Source organism: Mustela lutreola, chromosome 8 (assembly GCF_030435805.1).
Source record: "Mustela lutreola isolate mMusLut2 chromosome 8, mMusLut2.pri, whole genome shotgun sequence".
In the NCBI taxonomy this organism is placed as follows: domain Eukaryota; kingdom Metazoa; phylum Chordata; class Mammalia; order Carnivora; family Mustelidae; genus Mustela; species Mustela lutreola.
This window is the reverse complement of record NC_081297.1, coordinates 77,660,067-77,683,600: the sequence shown is the minus strand read 5'-3', so window position 1 is coordinate 77,683,600 and position 23,534 is coordinate 77,660,067. Positions and strand designations below refer to the sequence as shown.

The following is a 23,534-nucleotide window of genomic DNA, read 5'->3' as shown; positions in this document are numbered from 1 at the left end:
ATATCTACAAACCCTGTTTTTGTTATCCTCTTTTGGTGACTTATTAGAAGGGTACAAGGTCTTTGAGATATCCAAATGTTACTTAAGATATTTTATTTTATTTATTTATTTGAGAGAGAGAGACAGAGAGAGAGGGGGAACACAAGCAAGGGGAGTGGGAGAGGGAGAAGCAGGTTTCCCACTGAGCAGGGAGCCCGATGCAGGCCTTGATCCCAGGATCCCGGGGATCTTGACCTGAGCTGAAAGCAGCTGATTAACGACTGAGCCACCCAGGTGCCCGTTACTTGAGATATTTTAAAATCTCCCCTTTATATAATGGTGAGCCTTGAATGACTTCATAGTGATGCGGATAGAGACTCCCCGGCCCCAGTCCCTAACCCCTCAGCTACTCCCCATTGCTCCTGCTAGGGCAGAAGAAAAGACCAAATGGCCATCCCATTTGGTTAAGATAACAACTCATTGCTCTGCGGAGGCAGAAGAAGAAGACCAGAGGCGGGTCCTGTTTGATTAAGAAAAGAAAAAGAAACAAGTCCCCAGGGGTGATTTAGCACTCTCCTGAGATGCCTCCACATAGATTATACTTCCACTTGAAGGGGCCATTTGGCCTTGAGAGACTGTGAAAATGTCCTGTTGCCATCCCCCATCACCCGTAACGGTAAAAACTCACTCCTAACCCTGTTGGGTGCTCAGTCTTTGGGAAATGATCCCGCTGGGCCTGCCCGCTATAATAAAGCTAAGTCTTCCTGCTTTGCCCCATGCCCCTTGAGTTTCCTCGGCTGCTTCAGATTTTCCACAACAATAGTTTAACAAACAGGTTTGTATTAAGACCATTCACATTTAAAAGGGTTATTGATATAGCTGGATTAATTTCTACCATATTTATAACTGTTTTCTATTTGTTGCCCTAGTTCCTTGTTTCTTTTTTGGTGTTCCACTCTTTTCCTGCCTTCTCTGGCTTTAATTGAGAATTTTATATGATTCCATTTTCTCTCCTCTCGGATAGAAATTATACATATTTAAAAATTTGTGTTTAGTGGTTGCCCTAGTATACACTTATAACTAGTCTTAAGTCCACATTCATGTAATACTGTACCACTTCATGATTTTCAGTTTGTTCAGCTTTTATCTTAGAAGGACAGGAGTGAGGACTTCTAATCATTTAATAACATCAAGCTAGAAACTGGAAGTATGGGTATTATTTCTAGTTATTCATTTTTCTCCATTATTTATTCATTCATTTTTTGTGTGTTTATTCATTTAACAAATATTGGGTGCTTATTATGTACAGATACTGTTCTAGGCATTGGGAAGAAAAGACAAAAGTTCCTGTCTTTATGAAGCTTGTATTCTAGGGAGCAGATCATAAAAACAGATAAGATGCCAGAGGGTGACAGATGGTAAGAAGAAAAGTAAAGAGGTCGAAGTATGAAGTGAGGATGATAGAAATAGGTAGGAATGGGGTACTGAAATTTTAAACAGAAATATTAATACAACCAGCAATATAGAAAGGCAAGAATATTAAACTGCAAAGTGCTTCTAGGAAGATAATTCCTTATAGACCCTAAAAAGCTGACACTTTAGATCTTGAAAAACTTGTTTCCCCAAAAGGGGGAAAAGCTACCAACTTTGCTTGATGTTTACTATAACATTTTATTGAATTTGTCTTTAGAAAAATTTCATAGGTGGAACAAGCTTACCCATTGTACACATATATACATATGTCCTATCTATGAGGGGCAATATATATCTGATATATATATATATATATATATATATATATATATATATATATACTATTTCTTGACCTCACTACTAATTACTTTATAAATATATATACTACTTTATATATATATATATATATATATATATATATATATATATATACCGCATTTATAAAGTAATTAGTAGTGAGGTCAAGAAATAGAGTTGACTGTACAAACCCTCTTCTAAACATTTAGAAGAAATCTACCATCCCATACGTCCCTTCTTTTGTACTACATCAGAGTTAAAGTAGGAAATCTTTTTTTAAAAAGTTCTACTGAGACAGTCTCATGGCACAGGGAATATACTAAATTTGGGATGGTTTAAACACACTATATATACTTCAGAGAATTTCATGATTATAAAAAGAGTACTGCAACTCATTTGAAAACTAAGATCTGTGTTGTTTAGTTCAGGATATGAAACTGATAGATCTTTAGGAAACAGCCTCTATATTGATACTGTTTACTCATTCTTCCGCTTTCCTGAATGCAGTTGTTAAGGAGGAAGTTTCATAGATCAATAGCATGTATTTGGGAAAAGTAGCCATGACAATTAATTAAGTGGCTGGGCAAGGGTCTCAGTAACATTCATATTCTGAATGGCTGAGTTGGATGATGTCATGGGTTTATGACAGTAAACTATTCTATTTCTTTGTTTTATTGAAATATTAAATTCTGTGAGGATACATAGGCCTGATGTTCAACTTTGCTTTTTGGCCAATGAGCATTTAAATACTTAAGGAAAGTAGGGGCCAGAAAATAACTAGGAAGGAAATTACGCTTTTAGGGATACTAAGAATTCTCCTAATGGTTATTCATACTGGTAAATTTCTCTCAACTAGGCAGGTAGGAGAAGGAAATCTCCAGGAAAAACTGGTAATTTAAAACTTTGTTATTTAAGAAACAAACACAATACTCCCCTCCCACAGCCCCCCAACTCCAATACATCAGAGGGCATGCTAGGCTTACCATATCAAAAACAATGACTCCGCAAACAAACAGGATAATAGCACTATTAAATGTTTAAGGGTCTGTTAACTTCAAAGCAAAAAGCACATTATCTGAAAGCCAATCTCTAAGACCATTGTTTCCTGGGAATGTAGTATAAAGATCCTTGCTTTGAAAAGCTTCAATAGGCATCAGTAAACAGTCCATGTCACTTGCTTTAGTTTGTTTGGGCCTACTAATTGCTCCAGGACTTCTCGTGAATGATCTACAAAAGAAAACAATGACAATATATTAATTCACAATAATCAAAGATATTTAATTTGTCCTCATGTATAAACTAGGGATGATAACTATGATACCTCATAGGGTTATTGAAAAGATTGAAGGGGATAATATATAAAGAACAATAACTTAAAACATTTAATTAGTGGTAACCCTCATTATCAGCTGCAGTGCACATATCATAATAATACTTGAAATTAGGCATTCATCATTTTCTCTGCAATTTTGTCTTAATTACCCCAGCCAGAGATTAAAGCTATAATGTTACCATTAACCTGTGTATAAATTTTCTCAGGGTCCTGGCAGGCAACAGACACACTAACATGGTGTGCTTGAGCAGGGATTAACAAAGCAACTGGGTGCAAAGCAGTGAGCCAGATTAAAGAAAGCCAATAGATGTGATAAGACAATTTGGGAAGCAGCAACATACCCAAAATGGTTAGGGGAGGGAGCAATTACTAGAATAGGACAACTTGACCTAGAGGTAAACATTTTCCATGTCACACAATACATTATAAAACATGATTTTTAATAGATAAGTAAAACATGAATTCATTATAATTTAACCAATCCATATTATTGGACTTTTAGATGGTTCTCAATTATTCTGAATTCTCAATGTATAGTATTGATTTTAATATGGTTTACATTTCTTCCTTCAGCTCAGGTCATGATCCCAGGGTCCTGAGATCAAGCCCCACATCGGGCTCTCTGCCGGTGGGGAGCCTCCCCCCCCCCCACCTTCTCTGCCTGCCTCTCTGCCTACTTGTGAACTCTGTCAAATAAACAAATAAAAGTTTTAAAAAGTTTTTAAAAATATGAGTTAAAGCAAAAATACTGATAAAATGTTACTACTTTAAAAATTATTCTTAAGTTTACTAAACTTGTTTAATAGAAACAGCCTATGTTGTGTATACAACAGCACTCCAAACTAGTCTTGGAAATTTTCTAGTTTAGTGGTTGTTAGAGTTATAGATTTCACAAACCAACAGAAAAAAAAAAAAAAAAAAAGTGGGTCTAACATACGGTTTCTAAATTTTATTTTTTAATTTTTAATTTTTTTAAATATTTATTCATTTGAGAGGGAGAGTGAAGACAAGCAGGGGAGGAGCAGAGGGAGAAGCAGACTCCCCACTGAGCAGGGAGCCTGATGGGCAGGACCCTAGAATCATGACCTGAGCTGAGGGCAGATGCTTAAATGACTGGGCCACCCAGGCACTCTCTAAATTTTATTTTAAACAAACCAAAAAGAAGCCCAAATACCAGGACCCTAGAATCATGACCTGAGCTGAGGGCAGATGCTTAAATGACTGAGCCACCCAGGCACTCTCTAAATTTTATTTTAAACAAACCAAAAAGAAGCCCAAATACCAAGACTTGATGCAAAAAAGAGAACCAGAGTATATGAAAATGAAAAGGAATTAAACTTAAAAAAGCAAAAGTTTACATCAGCAGCTAATTTTTAAAAAATAGCAGCTCATAAGAGAAAAAGTGCAGTTTTATTGCCATAAAAATATTTATTGTAAAGGAAATCCATTATATAGGAAATCTAGATTAAAGACAGGTAAAAGCATGGACAAAGTTATATCATGAAAGTAAAAGCATGGACAAAGTTATATCATGAAAACAGTAACTATAACAAAGCTGGAGTGGCTTTACTAATACGGAGAGTAGTTCCCAACTCATTCTGTGAGACCAGTATTACCCTGATGCTAAAGCCAAATTAAGACATCACACATATACAAAACTAGACCAACATCTCTAATGAATATATACTCAAAAATCCTCAACAATACACTAGCAAATCAAATCTAGCAATATATTAAAAAAACTTGTGTGCCATGATCAACTGGGATTTATTCCAGGAATGAAAGTTTGGTTTAACATCTGAAAAATCAGTCAATGTAATACACTTTATTAGTTTCCTATTGCTACTGTAATAAATTACTACAATCTGTGACTTAAAGCAACACAAATTCATTATTGTATAGTTTGGAGGTCAGAATTCCAAATTAGACCTCATTGGGCTAATCCGGATCAGCACTTCTTTTTGGAGGCTCAAGGGAGAGAATTCACCTCCTTGACTTTTCCAGCTTCTAGGGGCCACCACATTCCTTGCATGCCTCCATATTCAAAATGAGTAACAGTGGACAGAGTCCTTCTCATGCTGCCAACTCCATGATTCTCCTTCCCCCTGCCTCCTTCCCTTATAAAGACCCTTATGATTACCCTGGGCCCACCTGGATAATCAGGATAATCTCCCTATTTTAAAGTCCACTGATCAGCAACTTTAGTTCCATTTGCAGCCTTGTGGAATGAGGGCATTCCACATTTAATTAATGGGCATTAAAATGTGGACATCTTTGGTTAGGGGTGCTATTCTGCCTGTGACATATATCAGTAGAATAAAGGATAAAAAATACATGATCATCTCAATCGACACAGAAAAAGCATTTGACAAAACTCGTGTAAAAACATTCAACAAACTAGGAATAGAAGGGAACTTCTTCAACCTTATATGAAAGAACTAAATTTCGTATTTAATGATGAAAGACTAATGTTTTCCTCCTAAGATGAGAAACAGGCAAGGATGTCTGCTCTTGCTTCTTCTTCTTCTCCTCCTCCTCCTCTTCCTCCTCCTCCTTCTTCTTCTTCAATATTATTTATTTATTAGAGAACATGCATACACACACACACACAAGCAGGGTGGGTAGGGGCAGAGGGAGATGGAGAAGCAGATTTCCTATTGAGCAGGGAGCCAGACCCCAGGACCCTGGGATCATGACCTGAGCTGAAGGCAGCTACTTAACTGGCTGAGCCACCCAGGTGTCCCTATTCTTCCCCACCTTCTATTCAGCATTGCGTTGAAGGTTTCAGCTAAGGAAATTTAGGAAGGAAAAAAAATAAAAGGTATTCATGTCGGAAGGAAAGAAGTAAACCTATTTTTATTTGTACATTATGTAATTCATATAGAATGTCCTATATAATTACAGAACATCTTAAGGGATCCACTAAAAAATTAAAACTAATAAATGAGTTCAGCAAGATTGCACAGTACAGGATCAATACACAAAAATCAAATATATTTGTATACACTAGCAATGAACAATCCAAAAGTTAAATTAAGAAAAGAATTTCATTTATATTACCATAAAAAATAATAAAATACTTAGCGATAAATTTAACAAAAGTGAAAAACTTAGTCTGAAAACTACAAAACAATGTGGAAAGAAATCCAAGATCTAAATAAGTGGAAAGACATCTGTCTGTGTTCATAAATTAGAATATAGTACTAACATGACAATACTCTGAATTGATTGCAGATTCAATGCAATCTCTCCCAGAGTCCCAGTTGTTTCTCTCTCTCTCTTTTTTTTAGAAATTGACAAGATGATCCTAATATTTATATGGGAATTCAAGAGACCCACAGCAACAAATACAATTTTAAAAAGAAAGATTAAATTGGAAACTTATACTTCCCAATTTCATTTTGGTTAGTGGTTGGTGTTTTTAAATTATTTTGGCATTTTTACTGATTATGAACATGCTATCAAACATATATAAATATCTGTTTTCTGACCGCATTTGTGTCATCCTTCTATAGAAATTTATTATTATACATAAATAGGATGACATTTTTCCCTCCAGTAAATCATACAGTATATTTTTCGGTAATTTTGAAATTTTGATGCTAGATGGCAGTATTACATTACTCAAAGTCTGCTCAGCCACCTTTTTCTGGAGAAAACAGAGTATTTAGGATTATGCTTTGAATAGTAGGAATAACCAATGCCTGTGAGTTTATTATGCTATAAAGAGAAACTGTGGGTTCTCCAAGTATTTAGTGATCCCTTGCCAGAACACTGTAGAAACTGTAGGGAAGAAAAAATAATTTTCCTTCTATCCTTCTGAGTTCTCGGCTGAGACCGCCCTATAATAAAAGAGAGATTAACCAGAGAAAAACATGTATACTTCATGCATGCATGAGAGATACGCCGGGGAAAATGAGTAAACTCCCTGAGATGGCCGTAGCCACCACCTTAAATACCAACTTCAGCTAAAGACAAAAGAAAGATGTTGGGGGGAGGGGTTGGGAAGGGATCAAATTGTGGGAGGTTATTAGAAAAAGCACAGTAAAAAGTAAAGGTATGGTTTTTTATACAGATTTATGTCGGTGTCTCTGTTGTTAAGATTCTCTTGTGATTTAAAGTTGCCCTTTTTTTCCTAGCATAGAGAGAGAGATAGTTAAAGATGGGGATTTTTCTTTAAAAATGCAAATTTCTCTTATAAAAGGGTAACTTTGTAAGGACCTATTTTATATTTTTATTTTCGCCAGAGACTTCCATTGAGGTTAAACAAAAACTTTGTTGTTTAACCCTTAAACTGTCCCTGCTCCCCTTCCCTCAGGGGACTTAAACACAAGTCCTGGAAACCAGCTTCAGGTGTGGAGGCCAAGAAAAACAAGGCTGTACCCACCAGAGTCTAGCCCTGACAAAAGTACAGCCATCTTGGCAAAGCAAAAGCCGGCACCTTGCACTGTAAGAGTGGGTTAGCATAAGAATGACCATCCTGAAGGCCGGGAAGCCATTTCACTGAGCGTCTCTAACCAAGAGAAAGTAGCTAAAACCTAAGAAAAAACTTAATCATATACCACCAGGGCGGTTAGGCGATGGCACCACAGGGACCAGATGTTAAAGAAAAACAAATAGATAACTTGCAGAGACCACAATCCTGCAAGACAGGAGTCTCCCTTGGTTTGCAAATGTCCTGGTGATTTACAACAAAAAGGGCTATCTCTTCAATGGCCCAATTTCCAGAGACAAGTGGCTCAGTACCTCAAGGCCTAAGGTCACCCTCCCCACCATAAAACTGAAGGAGAGTGAGGCAGAAGGAAATGTAAATAAAGTTAAATTTTTTCTAAACCTAAATCTCACTTAACCGCCAGGGTGATGCCAGGGTGGCAAAAGGTTAAACAAAGTTAAACTGTCAAAGTGGGGTGCAAGAGATGTATGTAGCTATGAAAAAGTACCTTAAAAATGCTATATAAACCCTTGACTTTGAGTGCTCGGGGTCCTTGTTGAAACCCGCTGCGCCGGGCAGATAATTGGACCCCAGCTAGCTGGAAATAAACCTCGCTGTGTGACTTGCATTATCGAGAGTGTTCTCTGTCTAATTGAGGGGTGGTCGACTCTGTACCCTAACAACTTCTGCTCCTTATTCAGAGCTTTCCTAGAGTCTGCTGTTTCTCAAAAATAATCAGCTCAAAAAAATCCTTACCCTGAAGAAGCATATTGGGGTGGCATATTCTACCACCCTTCTGAACACAGACTCTCAAGATTGAAAAAGACTCAAAAAGTCATCCGTACAAATCACACTTCTGTTTCTTGGTGTCACTTTTCTATTTCCCTCTTTTTTTTTTTTTTTTAAGATTTGATTCCTTTATTTTGACAGAAAGAGATCACAAGTAGGCAGAGAGGCAGGCAGGGGTGTGGGAAGCAGGCTCCCTGCTGAGCAAAGTGCCCATTGAGATGCAGGGCTCCATCCCAGGACCCTGAGATCATGACCTAACCCGAAGGCAAAGCCTTAACCCACTGAGCCACCCACATGCCCCCCCCCCCTTTTCTAGTAATAGTTAAGCCACTTGACACCAAGGCACAGGAAATTGCTTCGCTGGGGAAAGAATCAGAGATTGTGGATCGGGTGACTTAAGTTTTTACTTCGAGTTCTAGTACCAAGTATTTCCACTTAAGGTCATTCTCTCTTCCCTTATCCTTAAAACAAGGGTGTTGTGTAGATGAAGTCTAAGGAAGATTTTACTGTCTCTCAATATCTATGATTAATATAGAGACCACTTTAAGGACTTTTAGAGCACCAAGAAAAAGAAGAAATTGTGGGAAATAGAAATTAACTAACTTTTTCAAATGATCAAGGAAAATGTAATTTAGATGTTTTTGTAGAATACACAGTGAAAAAACTAAGTCTGGCAGATTCTTACAAACAATGGTCAAAGTTCCAATGCTTCATTACAGTGTCTAGAATAAAGAAGTTATGTGGCACAGAGTCAGTAATGAATGAATAAATCATGATGAGGAAACAAATGATATAGGAGTTAGAAAAAGTAAAATACAAAATAATAAGAAGAGTTGTCCTTTAAGCAAGGAATAGACTTTAATTAAAGGAAACTCTGAAGCAAACTACTTGGGTCTTAAAATACATTTGTTTCGGGCTCTAAGTGGAAAATCTTGACATATTTACGATCTAGGGGTCTAGTAAAGAACCTCCTTGTATAGTAATCAGGCTGAAACAAATCCTCACATATAACTAAAATTTGGATTCATTCAATCAAAAGGGGCAGATTTCTTGTTGGTTTTTCCTGCCTTTCAGTGTAAAATGTAAATTAAATCTAGTGCTGTCTAACTGCTTTATTGTCCTTCTAAAATCTAAACCTCTGTGTCCATAAATACTGTGAAACTTGTATAGATAATTATGAGAAACTGAAATGCATGTCTGTTGTAGGAGATTAGTAAAGGTGTGTGAACTGAACTTAGTGATAATCATTGCAGGCATAACTGAATTTAAAAGAATTTAACAAGTTGTAAAATTATTTTCCTGCTTCTATAACATCTAGAAAAAGTATATTATATCAAAGAACAAAATTCAGCCAAGTAAATTATAGGCTTTATTAATTGATTCATGAATCAGGCAGCACTCCATCTAGCAAGCAGAGGGAAGCTCTAAGGAGTTGTACAGAATGGAAGATTTTTATAGGAAGGAGAGTAGGGAAAGAAGTTATTAGAAAAAAAAATAGTAGGGATTGGTTCAGTTAAGGTTACCTTCTCATAGAGGGAAAGGCAAAGGGTTCTATCAGGTGGATTACCTTACCTTTCTTTGGGGGGGGATGAGGAGGGCTCATGCAACAGATGAACTCATTGGTGTTTACCAGGAAATTTTACATTAATTGTCTTAAAATTTCACTCCTTGGAGAAACTGAAACTTCAGTTAAGTCTAAGTTTGCTGCACTGCGGCAGGTGACTCTATCTTGGACCTGCAATTTTCTTTCTAAGAAATTAGACTTTACAATATCTTAAATAGCAGTTTAGTTTTCATTTTCTTTTTTGCAGAAATAAAATCAAGTGTTTCAAATAGTTTTAAGATATGATTTATAATGTCGAGTTCTGTTTATAGTCCAACTTTAAGGTCATGAAATTAAAAAAATACTTAGGATTATATTAGAGAAGATAAACCTATTAATTTAGGGACCTTGAGGGGAAACTATGGTAAGACTGTCAATATGGGGGTCAGATTGCTTTGAGGATGATTAAAATTGAACATACCTATGTACCAAAATTTTTATATTATTATAATTGAACATACTTAATGTAGACATATTTTTGTATTATATTATAACTGAACATACTTATGTACATATATTTTTATGGAAAGTAAATCATATTGTCTTATATAGTCATATATAAGCAACCACATAAATATATAAGCAGGAGGAAAAATGTTACATAAGTTATCAAAAGAAGAAAAAACTCATTTACTGGGCCAACCTGCTAAATGAAACCATTTATTTCTTTGGAGAAGAAATAAATAAAAATTAAATATAAGGTGAATATATAACCCCATTTTATTTTCATTTAATGATAGTAGCAAAAGCATACAATGGTAGTTGTATACTTCTTCCAGGAAAGGAGGAAGAGTAGAAATGATCTGGGTAGTTGAAAAACTTCAGCTTCTTCTCTTTATGAACCTTTATTAATAAAGTAATCATATATGAACTCTTTTGGATTGTTATCAGATCTCCCAATTTTATGACTCACAATTATACACAAGGGCAAGTTGAGGTCCATAAAATGTTCTGTGCTAAAAAATTTGGGGGAAATGCTTAGAAAAGTTTCTTAGCTATAATATTTCTCAGACCCTTTGATAAATTAACATTCATTATAGCAGTATGCTGCATTTCTCTAACTTTTTGGTTACACAAACCTTTTTAGTCCTGGGGTGTCTGGGTGGCTCAGTTGGTTAAGCCTCAGGCTCTTGGTTTCACCTCAGGTCTTGATCTCAGGGTCAGAAAATTGAGCCCTGTATTGAGCTCCAAGCTCAGTGTGGAATCAGCTTGAGATTCTTTCCATCTCCCTCTCCCTTGGCCCACCCCCAGCTCTTGAATACTCTCTCTCTCTAAAATAAACAAATAAATAAAATCTTTCTTTTTTAAAAAAAAAAAAAAAAGCCACTTTTAGTTCTATGCTATTGTTGGAGAAGAAAAATTTCCCTCTATCCTTTAAGATTCTTCTCATTGAATTAAACAGGAGATAGACTAACAGGAAAATATCAAATTTAATTTGCATGTATGGAGGTCTTATAGATATGGGACCTAAGAAGTGACTGAGACAGACAGCTTTTATACTTTTTAGACAGAGAAATAAAATTTTGATGACCTGACAGGACAAAGAAAGCTTATGTTTGAGAGCTTTAATTAATAAGGAATTCTAAACAGAACTGAGGCTGTGGTAGTAAATTAGTAAAAGTACTAAGGCTTGTTTATATAAACTTCTTAGGCCCTGAATTCCCCATCTCTGATGATAAGGATGTCTTTCTAGCTCCTGGTACAGGGAGGGTACCAGTCACATGGGAGATTTGTTTCCTACTTTTGGGAGACCAAAGAAGGTCAGAGTGTACTTGCATTGGCTGTTTCTTAATTAACATTAATTCAAAATAATAAAAATACTCCATGGCATATTTTGGGCGTGGCCTGCCCTAAACTCCAACACAATACCTCTGATATTTTCTAGAACATCATATGATGTCACTATAGTTAAGGGATTTCAGGCAGAGGAAGGAAAAAGATACGACCACAAGGTGGCAGTAGGACACAAGAAGCTTTATTTGGGCAGCACTTTGACAGATTTGCTTTCAAAAGTCCCTCACAACATGGTATCTTCCAAAGACAACAATGTGTGTTTGGGTTGGGGGTGGGGAGTGGGGTTGGGGAGGGACACTACTAAGAAGGAAAGGAGGGTAAAGGAATTCCCAGAGGATTAGAGAGGAAGTTTGTGTGCCATGATGTTGCTGCTTAGCATCAAGATAAAGGAGTCTCTAGGTCAGAGAGCTCCAAAGGGCAAGAGTGGCTTGAGTGCAGTTTTTCAGGGTATGCAAAACAGGCAGCTGTAGATAGCTAAAACTCTGCTTCTTTAGGCTGTATTGAAAATCACTGACTGGGGCACATGGGTTGCTCAGTGGGTTAAAGCCTCTGCCTTCGGCTCCGGTCATGATCCCAGCATCCTAGGATCCCATCGGGCTCTCTGCTCAGCAGGGAGCCTGCTTCCCCTCCCTCTCTCTGCCTGCCTCTCTGCCTACTTGTGAGCTGTCTCTCTGTCAAACAAATAAATAAAATCTTAAAAGAAAAAAAAAAAAAAAAAGAAAATCACTGACTGAATTAAGATTTAGATGTTGGTGGACTTTTTGAACTAATAGTCCCAACATGCTATCAAGAAATAAACTACATAGGAGTGCCTGGGTGGCTCAGTTGGTTAGATGTCTGCCTTCAGTTCAGGTCATGATCCTGGGGTCCTGGGTTGGAGCCCCTTGTATCTCCCTCTATTGCCTCCCCTGCTTATGCTCTCTCCCTCTCTCTCAAATAAAATCTTAAAAAAGGAAGGAAGAAAGAAAGAAAGAAAAAAAAAAACAAACTACATACAAGCCATCTTTGATTCATTTACATAGCAGTAACAGTTGTTAATTGCTGGCCTAGATAATCTTCTAGATCAAAACTGTTATTCTTTCCAAGTATTTTGAACTCCTGTCATCTTAAGGTGTACTTTCACTTCTAGTAAAGCCACATGATAATATAAGAATTGATCCAAAAGGGATAGTGTGTTCCTGCTCTAACTGCTAAAGTTAACTGGTAATTGTTCTTTACTATAAAGCAATGGTTCTCAAAGTGTGGTCTATAGATCCTACAGTCTGAAAACCTTTTAGGGTTGTGAGCTAGGATAGTCACTTTATTCATGGAACATCATTTTTACTTGAAAGGACAGCTGACAACCAAAGGTTGTTCAGACTTGGGTACTTATCAGACTATTTCTTTTTCTTTTTTTTTTTTTTACTAAATTAATCAACATAGACTGTATTATTAGTTTCAGAGGTAGAATTTAGTGATTCATCAGTTTCATGTAACAACCACTGCACATTACATCAAGTGCCCTCCTTAATGTCCGTCACCCGGTTACCCTGTCTCCCCACGCACTTCCTAGCCAGCACAGATTATTCCTGAAAAAGAGCAATATGAGCCTGTTACTTCAAATAATTCTTTTAAAGATTTTATTTATTTATTTGACAGAGAGATAGAGAGCACAAGTAGGCAGAGTGGCAGGCAGAGGGAGAGGGAAAAGCAGCCTCTTCACTGAGCAGGGCGCCCAATGTGGGGCTCAATCCCAGGACCATTGGATCATAACCCAAGCAGAAGGCAGCTGCTTAACTGAGACACCCAAGGCACCTTAGGCTATCACTTCAAAGAAAACAAATGTTTTCTTTGTTTGTTGCCAATGATAAAATTTTAGCTTTCAAATGGATTTTGGAAAATTTATAGCTGCCATTATGAACTTGACAACTATCCAATGGTCGTATTAACAAATGTGATTTTTTTTTCTATAATGAAATGTGTCAACATTGGAAGATCCATATTACTAAGAGAACCAATATTTTCCAAACTACCAATGCATGACATTGCAAAATCACGTATGGGTAAAAGACCTGATCAAAATACAAGACAAAGCAGTGGACTGTAATGTGAGTGTATAAAAATTTTATTGATATATTTTCACCTTCCACACTGCAACTAACCTTTAAGAAATGACCACTTACTGAGTTTGGACGATAATATCAAAGAAGAGTGTCCACTGGGTAACCAGAAAGATAATGAAGGTAAAATTAGCAAAGGTTGATTTTATAATATGTTGCCACCCAAGTTGTCCTGAGACAAATATAACAGAACATTAAAATAGGACTATTTCAGCTAAGGTTCCAGGACTAGAGGTACCAGCTACTCTCTTATTCCAGTGAGATTCAAGACCACCTGTATATGACTTGCAAATGCTTGGCTGAAATATGATTTTGGAATCCATGGCACTTCATCCATTCAAAGATACAAAAGTGTTACAGTGAGAAGGGACAGAGAGTTGGAAGTTGAAGAAAGGATTTCTTTGAAGAGAGTTCTGGGAAAAGGATTGGAGGTGCTTGCTTTTCCATTCAAGCCTAGTGAAAGGAAACTCTAAGGAGATTGGTTGGAGAGTCTGATATGTCTCTTGGAGCTTGGGGGACACAGGATGCTAATATCAGACCCACATCTGAGAAAACTAAAGGGCAAAAGGCTATGGCAAGAGTCTCTGAAGCTAAAGAGAAGACTGAGGTTGGGACATATCTGCACTGTCATTGCCTAAAGTATGTGTTTCTTGTGGTCATATGAGGGCTGCCAAGGGGTTGCCTTACATTTTGCTCAAGAAAGCAACCCAGCTAAGTTAGGAAACCTGAGAAGAAAGAGACTGAAGGTATATTATTGCATGCCTGGGGACAGAAGAAGAAAATAATAGCTACTAACTAGAAGAGACACACGGGCTTGAATCAAGAGAACTGCAAATAGGAGGTATATGCAATGATGAGGGGCTGGTAGGAAGTAGACCCTGAAGAACCCCAAAAGTGCCCCACTGCTGAGAGAGGACAGATCAGTTCACCCATAAGGCCTGGAGTGCTGACACCTGATCACAGTAGGATTGGTCAAGACTTTCCCTTCCAGTACCTCTGTTCCTACTTATCCCAGTCCCAACCTGTACTAACATTTGTGGGATCAGAAACCATATGGGAAAGATGGGGAAGGAAGAAGAGAAGTGAGGAATGGTAAAATACAGAAACCAACAACGTCCCCTTACCCACTGCAGCCAAATCTGAGCTGACTGGAGGGAGCAAAAGCTCTAACTTGAGCTAGTTTGGAGTACTGCATGGACCTAAGACATTTTAATTATTAAAATGAGAGGTTTCAGTGACATGGAATGGCAAGACATTTTAATTACCTGAGAAAGATAAGTCAGTGGCACCTGAGATTTTATCTGGCAGTAGGGAAAAATTAACCTCTTTAGAGCAGATTTGTGATAACGTAGTGTGAAGAAAATAGAATCACTTTACAAGTACCCCTTGCCTGTTCAATATATTGATCAAATGCACACATAGCTCAGTGGATAGATTTACACATCTTGATTGGTATTCTGGAAAGATTATCAAAGATTGCTCTTATTACATTCTATATACTGTGGTCTCCTCTAACTTAAAATAAGAGCCTACTGGTTAGAATACAATTTTCTGCCTTGTTTGATGACCAGGGAACCTCTGTTGGCCTTTCACAAATCCCAGGATAATGTATGCAAGTACCAATCCCCTGCACTCAGTCCCATGACTCTTTCTTGTTCTAAGTGATTTTCTTTACATTATTATTACTAATTTAAATAGATAAAACCATCCAATGATAGAAAATTCAAAAGATACAAAGGGTATATAGTACAGGGTTTTTCCTACTCTTGTCCCTGAAACAAAAACTTTCCTTGGAGGTAAGCACTGTTAACAGTTTCTAATGTCCTTTATGGCTTTAGTTTTTTGAGAAATGTCTTGGCTCAAAAGATTTAGTCTTCATAATAGATGTCACTGATACCAATGTACTTGGTTTACACTGACAGTCCAAACATAAGAAAGAACAGAGGTTGTTAAAAGGACTTCTAGGATCATAACTCAGCCTAGAGGAGTAACTGTTTAGACTGTAATCAGAGAAATGAGCTGGAAGGACTGGGCATCAGTGCTGACTTACAAGTGAGGTACAGGTTATACTGTGGTATGTGGCCACTGTAGGCATAATGCAAAAATGTGGTTTCAGGACACAGTTGTATATAGTATCATAGCTCTTTTTTCCCCACAATAATATAGTATTTTATTCATTATTTTATATAAATTATGACACAAAAATGATATTTTTACAATTTTAAAATTCATGTTCTTATAAAAGCCTATAAATTGGCTCTTATAAGTAATAAAATATTTTTAAGGGTAAAATCTTTTCTTTTACTATCTTTAGTGGTCCTTCTTTTTGTTCTTTCTTCCTTCCTTCCTTTCTCCCTCCTTTCCTCCCTCCCTCCCTCTCCTCTTTTTATTTCTCCTTCCTTCCTTTCTTTTTTAAGTAGGCTCCACACCCAGCATGGAGTCCAACACATGGCTTGAACTCACAACCCTGAGATCAAGACTTAAGCTGAGATTAAGAGTTGGATACTTAATGAACTGAGCCACCCAGATGTCTTTTTTTCTTAATTTTTTTTTTTTTTCTGGGACGCCTGGGTGGCTCAGTTGGTTAAGTGGCTGCCTTCTGCTCAGGTCATGATCCTGGTGTCCTGGGATCGAGTCCCACATCGGCTCCTTGCTCGGCAGGGAGCCTGCTTCTCCTTCTGTCTCTGCCTGCGACTCTGTCTGCCTGTGCTCGCACTCTTTCTCTCTCTCTCTCTGACAAATAAATAAAAATATAAAAAAAAATTTTTTACTGAGTATAGTTGATATGCAATATAATATTAGTTTCAGGTGTACAATATAGTGATTCAACATCTATGTTATGCTATCCTCACCACAGATGTAGCTACCATCTGTCACCATACAACAATATCACTGGTTATATTCCCTATGCAGTACCTTTTATTTCTAGTATCATGGCTCTTACACAGAACAAATGGGCTGTGACTACTTTGTTCTCCTTCAGTGAAGTATCATATTAGCTTAAGAATCCAAATTGTTCTCAATATGTTATGCTATGCTCACCACAAATGCAGCTACCACCTGTTACCATACAACATCATTGGCTATATGCCCTATGCTGCACTTTTTATTTCCAGTATCATGTCTCTTATGCAGGTCGAATGGGCTGTGACTACTTTGTTCTCCTTCAGTGAAGTATGTATCACTTAGCCAAAGAGTCCAAATTGATCTGAGTATTAATGGCTATAGTTTGATGAGATTAGAGCCAACAGGTCATTTAGCATATTTGATAGATGTAATAGAATAAGTCTGATTTTTTTTTGTCTATGTAAAACATCATGTTTAATATCAAGACCATTACCATCATCATCATGACTAGTATTTATTGAGTTATCACTATGGGCTAGCCACCATATAAGGTGCTGCCAGATAATTATCATGACTAAGCTTATGAGGTAGGTACTGCTAATATATCCATCTTCCAGATAAACTGAAAAATGGAATGGGTTGAATAGTTTACTTGAGATCACACAGTTACTAAAAGATGAAGCCAGGATTTGAACCCACCCAGTCTATCATACTAACCTGTTATTAGGGGGCATCCGTGGAAGAGTAATATACGTATCTGAGGACAGCAAGTGAGGACAGCTTCTACAGCCTCATCAGTCAGATTCACACAGTGTCCCATATGAATCTCCTATTTAAAAATAAAGAAAGGATAGTCAAAAGAAAAAAACAGATTTGTGATGACAGCATGAAAAAGCATGGGCAATACTTGATACAAAAAGAACTGGGGGTGCCTGGCTGGCTCAGTTGGAGGAGCATGAGACTCTTGATCTTGAGGTCATGGGTTTGAGCCCCATGTTGGGTGTAGAGATCACTCAAATAAATAAAACTTAAAAAACAACAAACTGGGGTTCCTGGGTGGGTCAGTCAGTTAAGCATCTGCCTTCAGCTCAGGGTCCTGGGATCAAGCCCCACATTGTTAGGCTCTCTGCTCAGTGGGGAGGTCTGCTTCTTCCGCTTCCTCTCCCTCTGTGCTCATGATCTCTTTCTCTCTCTCTCTCAAATATATAAATAAAAACATCTTTAAAAAACAAAAACGAACAAAAAGAACCAAGTTGTCTATTTGCAAGAAACATTCTATAGAAAGGACTAATGAAAAGTATGCAATAATTTATAAAGTAGAGATGACTTAAAATTTAAGCCCCCAACCATTTTATAAAGCAATATGGCAAAATCTATTAAAACTAAAAATAAGTATATCCCAGAACCCAGCAGTTCTAATTGAAAATGTATACTATACACAGAGTAACTCCTGTATATGTACCCAAGGAAACAATTTATAAATGTGCTCATTTTAATATTATTTATAATAATAAAAAAGTGGACAATGGTAAACAAATGGTAGTTTATTAATGGAACAGATGAAACAGTTAAAACGAAAAATATCTACTTGTATTAATAGACATAAATCTCAAATAGTACAGTCATATCTTTTAAAGCTAAATGTGTACTTACTATAGACCCAGCAATCCCATTCCTGGGTGTTTTTTTTTTTTTTTTTTTTAAGATTTTATTTATTTACTTGACAGAGAGAAATACAGCAAGGAGGAAACATAAGCAGGGGGAGTGGAAGAGGGAGAAGCAGACTTCCTGCTGAGCAGGGAGCCTGATGGAGGACTCAATCCCAGGACCCTAGGATCATGACCTGAAGGTAGACACTTAACGACTGAGCTACCCAGTAAACACCCACCCCTAGGTGTTTACCCAAGAAAAATAAAAATGTAAGTCTACACAAAGACTTGTATGCAATTTTTTAAAAAAGATTTTATTTATTTATTTGACAGAGAAAGAGGTCACAAATCGGCAGAGGCAGGCAGAGAGAGAGGGGGAAGCAGGCTCCCTGCTGAGCAGAGAGCCCAATGCGGGGCTCAATCCCAGGATGTGGGATCATGACCAGAGCCGAAGGCAGAGACTTTAACCCACTGAGCCACCCAGGCACCCCTTGTATGCAAATTTTTGCAGTAGTATTCATAACAGTCCAAAATTAGAACCACCCAATTGTCCATCAAATGGGGAATGTCTGAACAAACTGTGTCATATCCACACTATGGAATATTACTCAGCAAAATGAACAAATAAATAAAAGGAATGAAATACTAACACATGCAACAACATGAATGAATCTCAAAAACAATGTGCTAAGTGAAAGAATTAAAAGAAAAAAGTAAAAACCAAAAAAACTGTGCATTGCATGACTCCATTTCTAGAATGGAATTCTAGAAACTTTAAAACTATAATGACAGGGAGGCCTATGTAGCTCTGTTCGTTAAGCGGCTGCCTTCAGCTCAGGTTGTGATCCCAGGGTCGTGGGATTGAGTCCCACATGCGGCTCCTGACTCAGCAGAGAGCCTGCTTCTCCCTCCCACTCTGCTTGATGCTCCCCTGCTTGTACTCTCTCTCTCTCTCTGTCAAATGAATAAATAAAATCTTTAAAAAAAAAAAAAAAAAAGCTATAATGACAAAGTAAATCACTGGTTGCCTGGGGATGGAGGCAAGGGATGGGAGAAAACATCATAGGGTGATGGAAATGTTTTATACCTAATTGTGGTGGTGGTTAAAAGCTGTGTAACAATTACCAAAATTCATCAAACTGTACACTTAAAATGGGTAAACTTTATTGCATGCAAATTATATCTTAATAAAGCTTGAAAAATTAAACATAATTTTGAATGAAAAGCAAACTGTAATAGAACATATATATTATAAAACTATTATGTGAAAGTTTAAGACATAAGACAACACTTCATCTTGTTTTATGAATCCCTATCTCTATGTGTTTATCCATATATAGGTAAAGTATGCAAACATACAAGGGAAAATACACAGCTGTCTTTAGAACATGGTTACTTTGAAGGAGGAAAGGGAGAAAAAATGTGTGGGGAGCTTTACATGTAACATAATTTTTAATGAGGAACTGAAGTAAGTACAGAAAATGTTAAAATTTAAGCAGCTGGTCCACAGGTTTGTGTTATATTACTTTCTGTTCTTTTTCATGCTTCCCTCATTTGATGGTCTAATTTGGCATCCTTCTGCACTGTGGCAATGTAAAATGGTACAGCCACTGTGATAACAGTTCCTTAAAAAATTAAACATAGCATTACCATATAATCCAGCTATTTCACTTCTAGGTATATATCCAAAGAACCGAAATCAGGAACTGGAACAGACTTTTGTATACCTATGCTCATAGAAGGAGTATTCATGATAGTAAAAAGGTAGAAACAAATATTGAAAGATGAATGGATAAACAAAATATTTATGTATATACATACAGACACATAAGCATGTACATATAAACAAACTTATATAAACATATATACATATGTGCATATATATATGAATACAACATATTATACACAATGAAATATTATACAGCTATAAAAGGAATCGAATTTTTAAAAAAGATTTTATTTACTTATTTGAGAGAGAAAGAGAGAACTCAAGCCAGGGAGAGGGGTAGGAGGAGAGGCAGACTCCACATTGAACAGGGAGCCTGACACAGTACTCTATCCCAGGACCCTGAAACCATGACCTGAGCTAAACGCAGACACTTAACCAACTGAGCCACCCAGGCACCCCAGGAATGAAATTCTGACACATGCAGCAACACAGATAAACGTTGAAAACATTATGCTAAGTGACATTAAGTCAGAAAAAGACAAATATTGTATGGTCCATTTATATGAGTTATCTAGAATAAGCAAATTCATAGAGACAGAAAGTAGAACAGAAAAAAAAGGAAAGAAAGTAGAACACAAATAGCTAAAGGCTGAGGGGAAGGGAAAATGCAGAGATATTCTTTCATGGGTAATGAGTTTCAGCGTAGGATGAGGAAAAGTTCTGGAGAGGATTATGGCTATGGCTGCACAACAATGTGAATGTACTTAATTCCACTACTTGTACACAAAATTGGTTAAAGTGGTAAGTTCTGTGTTATGTATATGGGACCATAATAAAATACATTTTAAGAATTCTGGAAGTAAGATTTATCTAATAGTTGACATATATATTTTACGGTATTAATATTTTTCCTCCTGAGAAGTTGATATGAAGTTGGTTATATATAGTATAATCAATCTATCTCACAAATAAAGGAAACCTGAGTATATTGAAAACTCATAAAAACTGAGGAAAAAACCATCTTGTTATAAATTGGCAAACATGTCCTATGATATAAATTGACAAAGGCTATAGACAAACAAATACAATTTGAGAATAGATGGAAAGAATAGTGTTGAACATTTAAAATATATTAAGGAATAAAAAAAGATGCAATGCCTCAAACTGGGTCTTGGCAAAATTGTGAATTCACAGCATAACCTTCACGGGAACCAATTTTATAATATGAATTAGGACCATTAAAGTAGCCATACCTATTTATCCACTTGTTCTGTTTTTTGGAGTTTATTACAGCAATGGAAGAAAAAAAAATAAACCCCAACATATGATTATTTCTAATGGCTAAAAACTGAAAATAATCTGAATTACCAACAACCACAAAAAGGAAAGAATGATACATCCTATGAACAGATTTTGTTCTCTCATGTACCAATGCCTAGAATATAGCAGGTACTTAATAAATCTTTGTTGAACAAATGAAATTCTATAGGCAAATAAGGTTCTAACCATGAAGATTATAGAAATTTATAAAATGACTATCATATAAAGTTAATGTGATAACATTTACTGAAGGACTACCATGTGCCTGGAACTGCAATAAAACATGGGGATAAAATGATGAACAAAATGGTCTATGTCCACTGGGAACTCAGATCAACAGAAATTTCAGAAATAATCATACCATTCAATAAATGTTATAACATGTTCATGTATTTATCAATCTTTAGGAGAGGTCCTTAGACTTTTTTTAATTATGATTAAGTAAACTTTTCCCCCAACATGGGGCTCAAACTCATAACCCCAAGATCAAGAGTTGCATGTTCTACTGACTGAGCCAGCTGGGTGTCCTGAGGTACTTAGACTTTTAATTGAATTTATTTTCAAGCTATAAGCAATTAAGCAACACTGGTAATATAATTTTCAGGAACAGAACATATGAAAAGAGATTAAAACAGAGCATGTGATAAAACAAAGGACTACACATTGTCCAGAAAAGTCAGTAAAAAAGATGAAAAATTTTGTATTTCAATGTGAGTCAGAAATTGTGGTCACAAAAATACTAGATGCTATGAGACAAAGGTTAAAATATATTTACTCTGTTTAAGGAAGAAATTAAGTCAATAAAGTTTAGAGAGATTTCCATTGAAATGTTTTGGCACTAACAGAAATAAGATTTGGAAAATTGAAAAAATAAAAATACAATGATATGGCAATATAATCGCCAACACTTACTGGTAACTGAATCTTTTTCTAAGTCTGCTTAGGTTGGTGCTCCTAATTTTAAAATGCTGAAGTAAATATGTTGGTGTGTTTCCTATCACTGCATGACAACTAATTTCCTGGTGGTTTTATTAGGGAAAGATAAACTATGTTAACTGTTTGGGAACTTTATTAAAAATGATGATTATAAGATAATGTTACTATAAGAATTAAATAACCTAATGAATATAAAGCAATAGTAAGTTTGGAGGCTGGAATATAGTTAGTGCCTAACCAATGTTAGTATTTCAAACAGTAAACATTATGGCAGAGTTTATTGCCCCTATAGTAAGGATGCAAATTGGTATGTGGAACTCAGTATAAGAAAATATGGTAATGTCTTAATCAAAATACTTGTAAAATATATATGCTATATAGACATACATAAATAAATGCAGGATGTAGATATAAAAGGATAAAAAATTGTCTCTGGGCAATAACTCAAGGAGAAATATTTTAGCAAAAACACAGCACTGCTATTCTTTTATGTTAGTTATTGTTAACATTTATAATTCATTTATAGCCTGTTTACTTCCCAAAAGAATTTGAAGTGGCTTTTTTTTAAAGATTTTATTTATTTGAGAGAGAGGGAGAACAGGAGCAGGAGGGAGGGGCAGAGGGAGAGGGAAAAGCAGACTCCCCACTGAGCAGGGAGCCCACATGGGGCTGGATCCCAGGATCCTGAGATCATGACCTGAACTGAAGGCAGATGCTTAACTGCTTAACCGACTGAGCACCCAGCCACCCCTGATGTGGGTTATCATTAAAAAGCATATCTATATTGAATAAGACTAAAAACCTCACTACAACTGGGAAAGGAAGAAACCAAAATCCTGGGGTAAAAGGCTTCTTAATATATTTAGAAGCAGATCTTGGGTGCCACATCAGTCACCAAATGGAAGGCCTGAACACTAATTTAGGATCTTCTTAAAGAGCTATACAATGTGGCTGTTGGGGAGGAAAAACTTTTTCCTCTTAAATTCTCTTGGGTTCTATCTTTGGGAGCCCATGAATTAAAATGGCAAAAGCAAGAGAATAGGCAAGTTTGGTCACACATGAGGTCACAAAGAAAGCTCAAAGAAATGGCTACAATACAGGGTTTATAGGTCAGCTTAATAGGAAAAGGGAGGGGGGAGAAAGGACACTTAGAGAAAAACAGAAGACTTTTAGGGAAAACAAAGTGGGCCTTTAGAGAGTAAATGGGAGGTGTGATAGTCTTTTGACAATTTTCTTTTATGTCATCTCTCATCTGATTCCTCCAATGATAGGAGAGATCTTCCCTGGGATGGGGTAGTCTTCCTTGAAGGGAGT

The 23,534-nt window shown here is 36.6% G+C and overlaps 1 protein-coding gene across 3 annotated transcripts in view; it reads right to left on the bottom strand.

Annotated features, from left to right (window-relative positions):
- Positions 1-2,405: 2,405 nt before the first annotated feature.
- The window catches only part of AMN1 (antagonist of mitotic exit network 1 homolog), a 104,920-nt gene continuing 83,791 nt past the window's right edge, over positions 2,406-23,534 (bottom strand). For all 3 annotated transcript variants that reach the window (XM_059185709.1, XM_059185707.1, XM_059185708.1), the window contains exons 9-10: positions 17,364-17,475; positions 2,406-2,976 (exon numbers count right to left, since the gene is read on the bottom strand). In XM_059185709.1, coding sequence (XP_059041692.1) covers positions 2,903-2,976; positions 17,364-17,475 — 186 coding nt within the window. In that variant the 3' untranslated portion in view covers positions 2,406-2,902. The remainder of the gene's footprint in view (positions 2,977-17,363; positions 17,476-23,534) is intronic.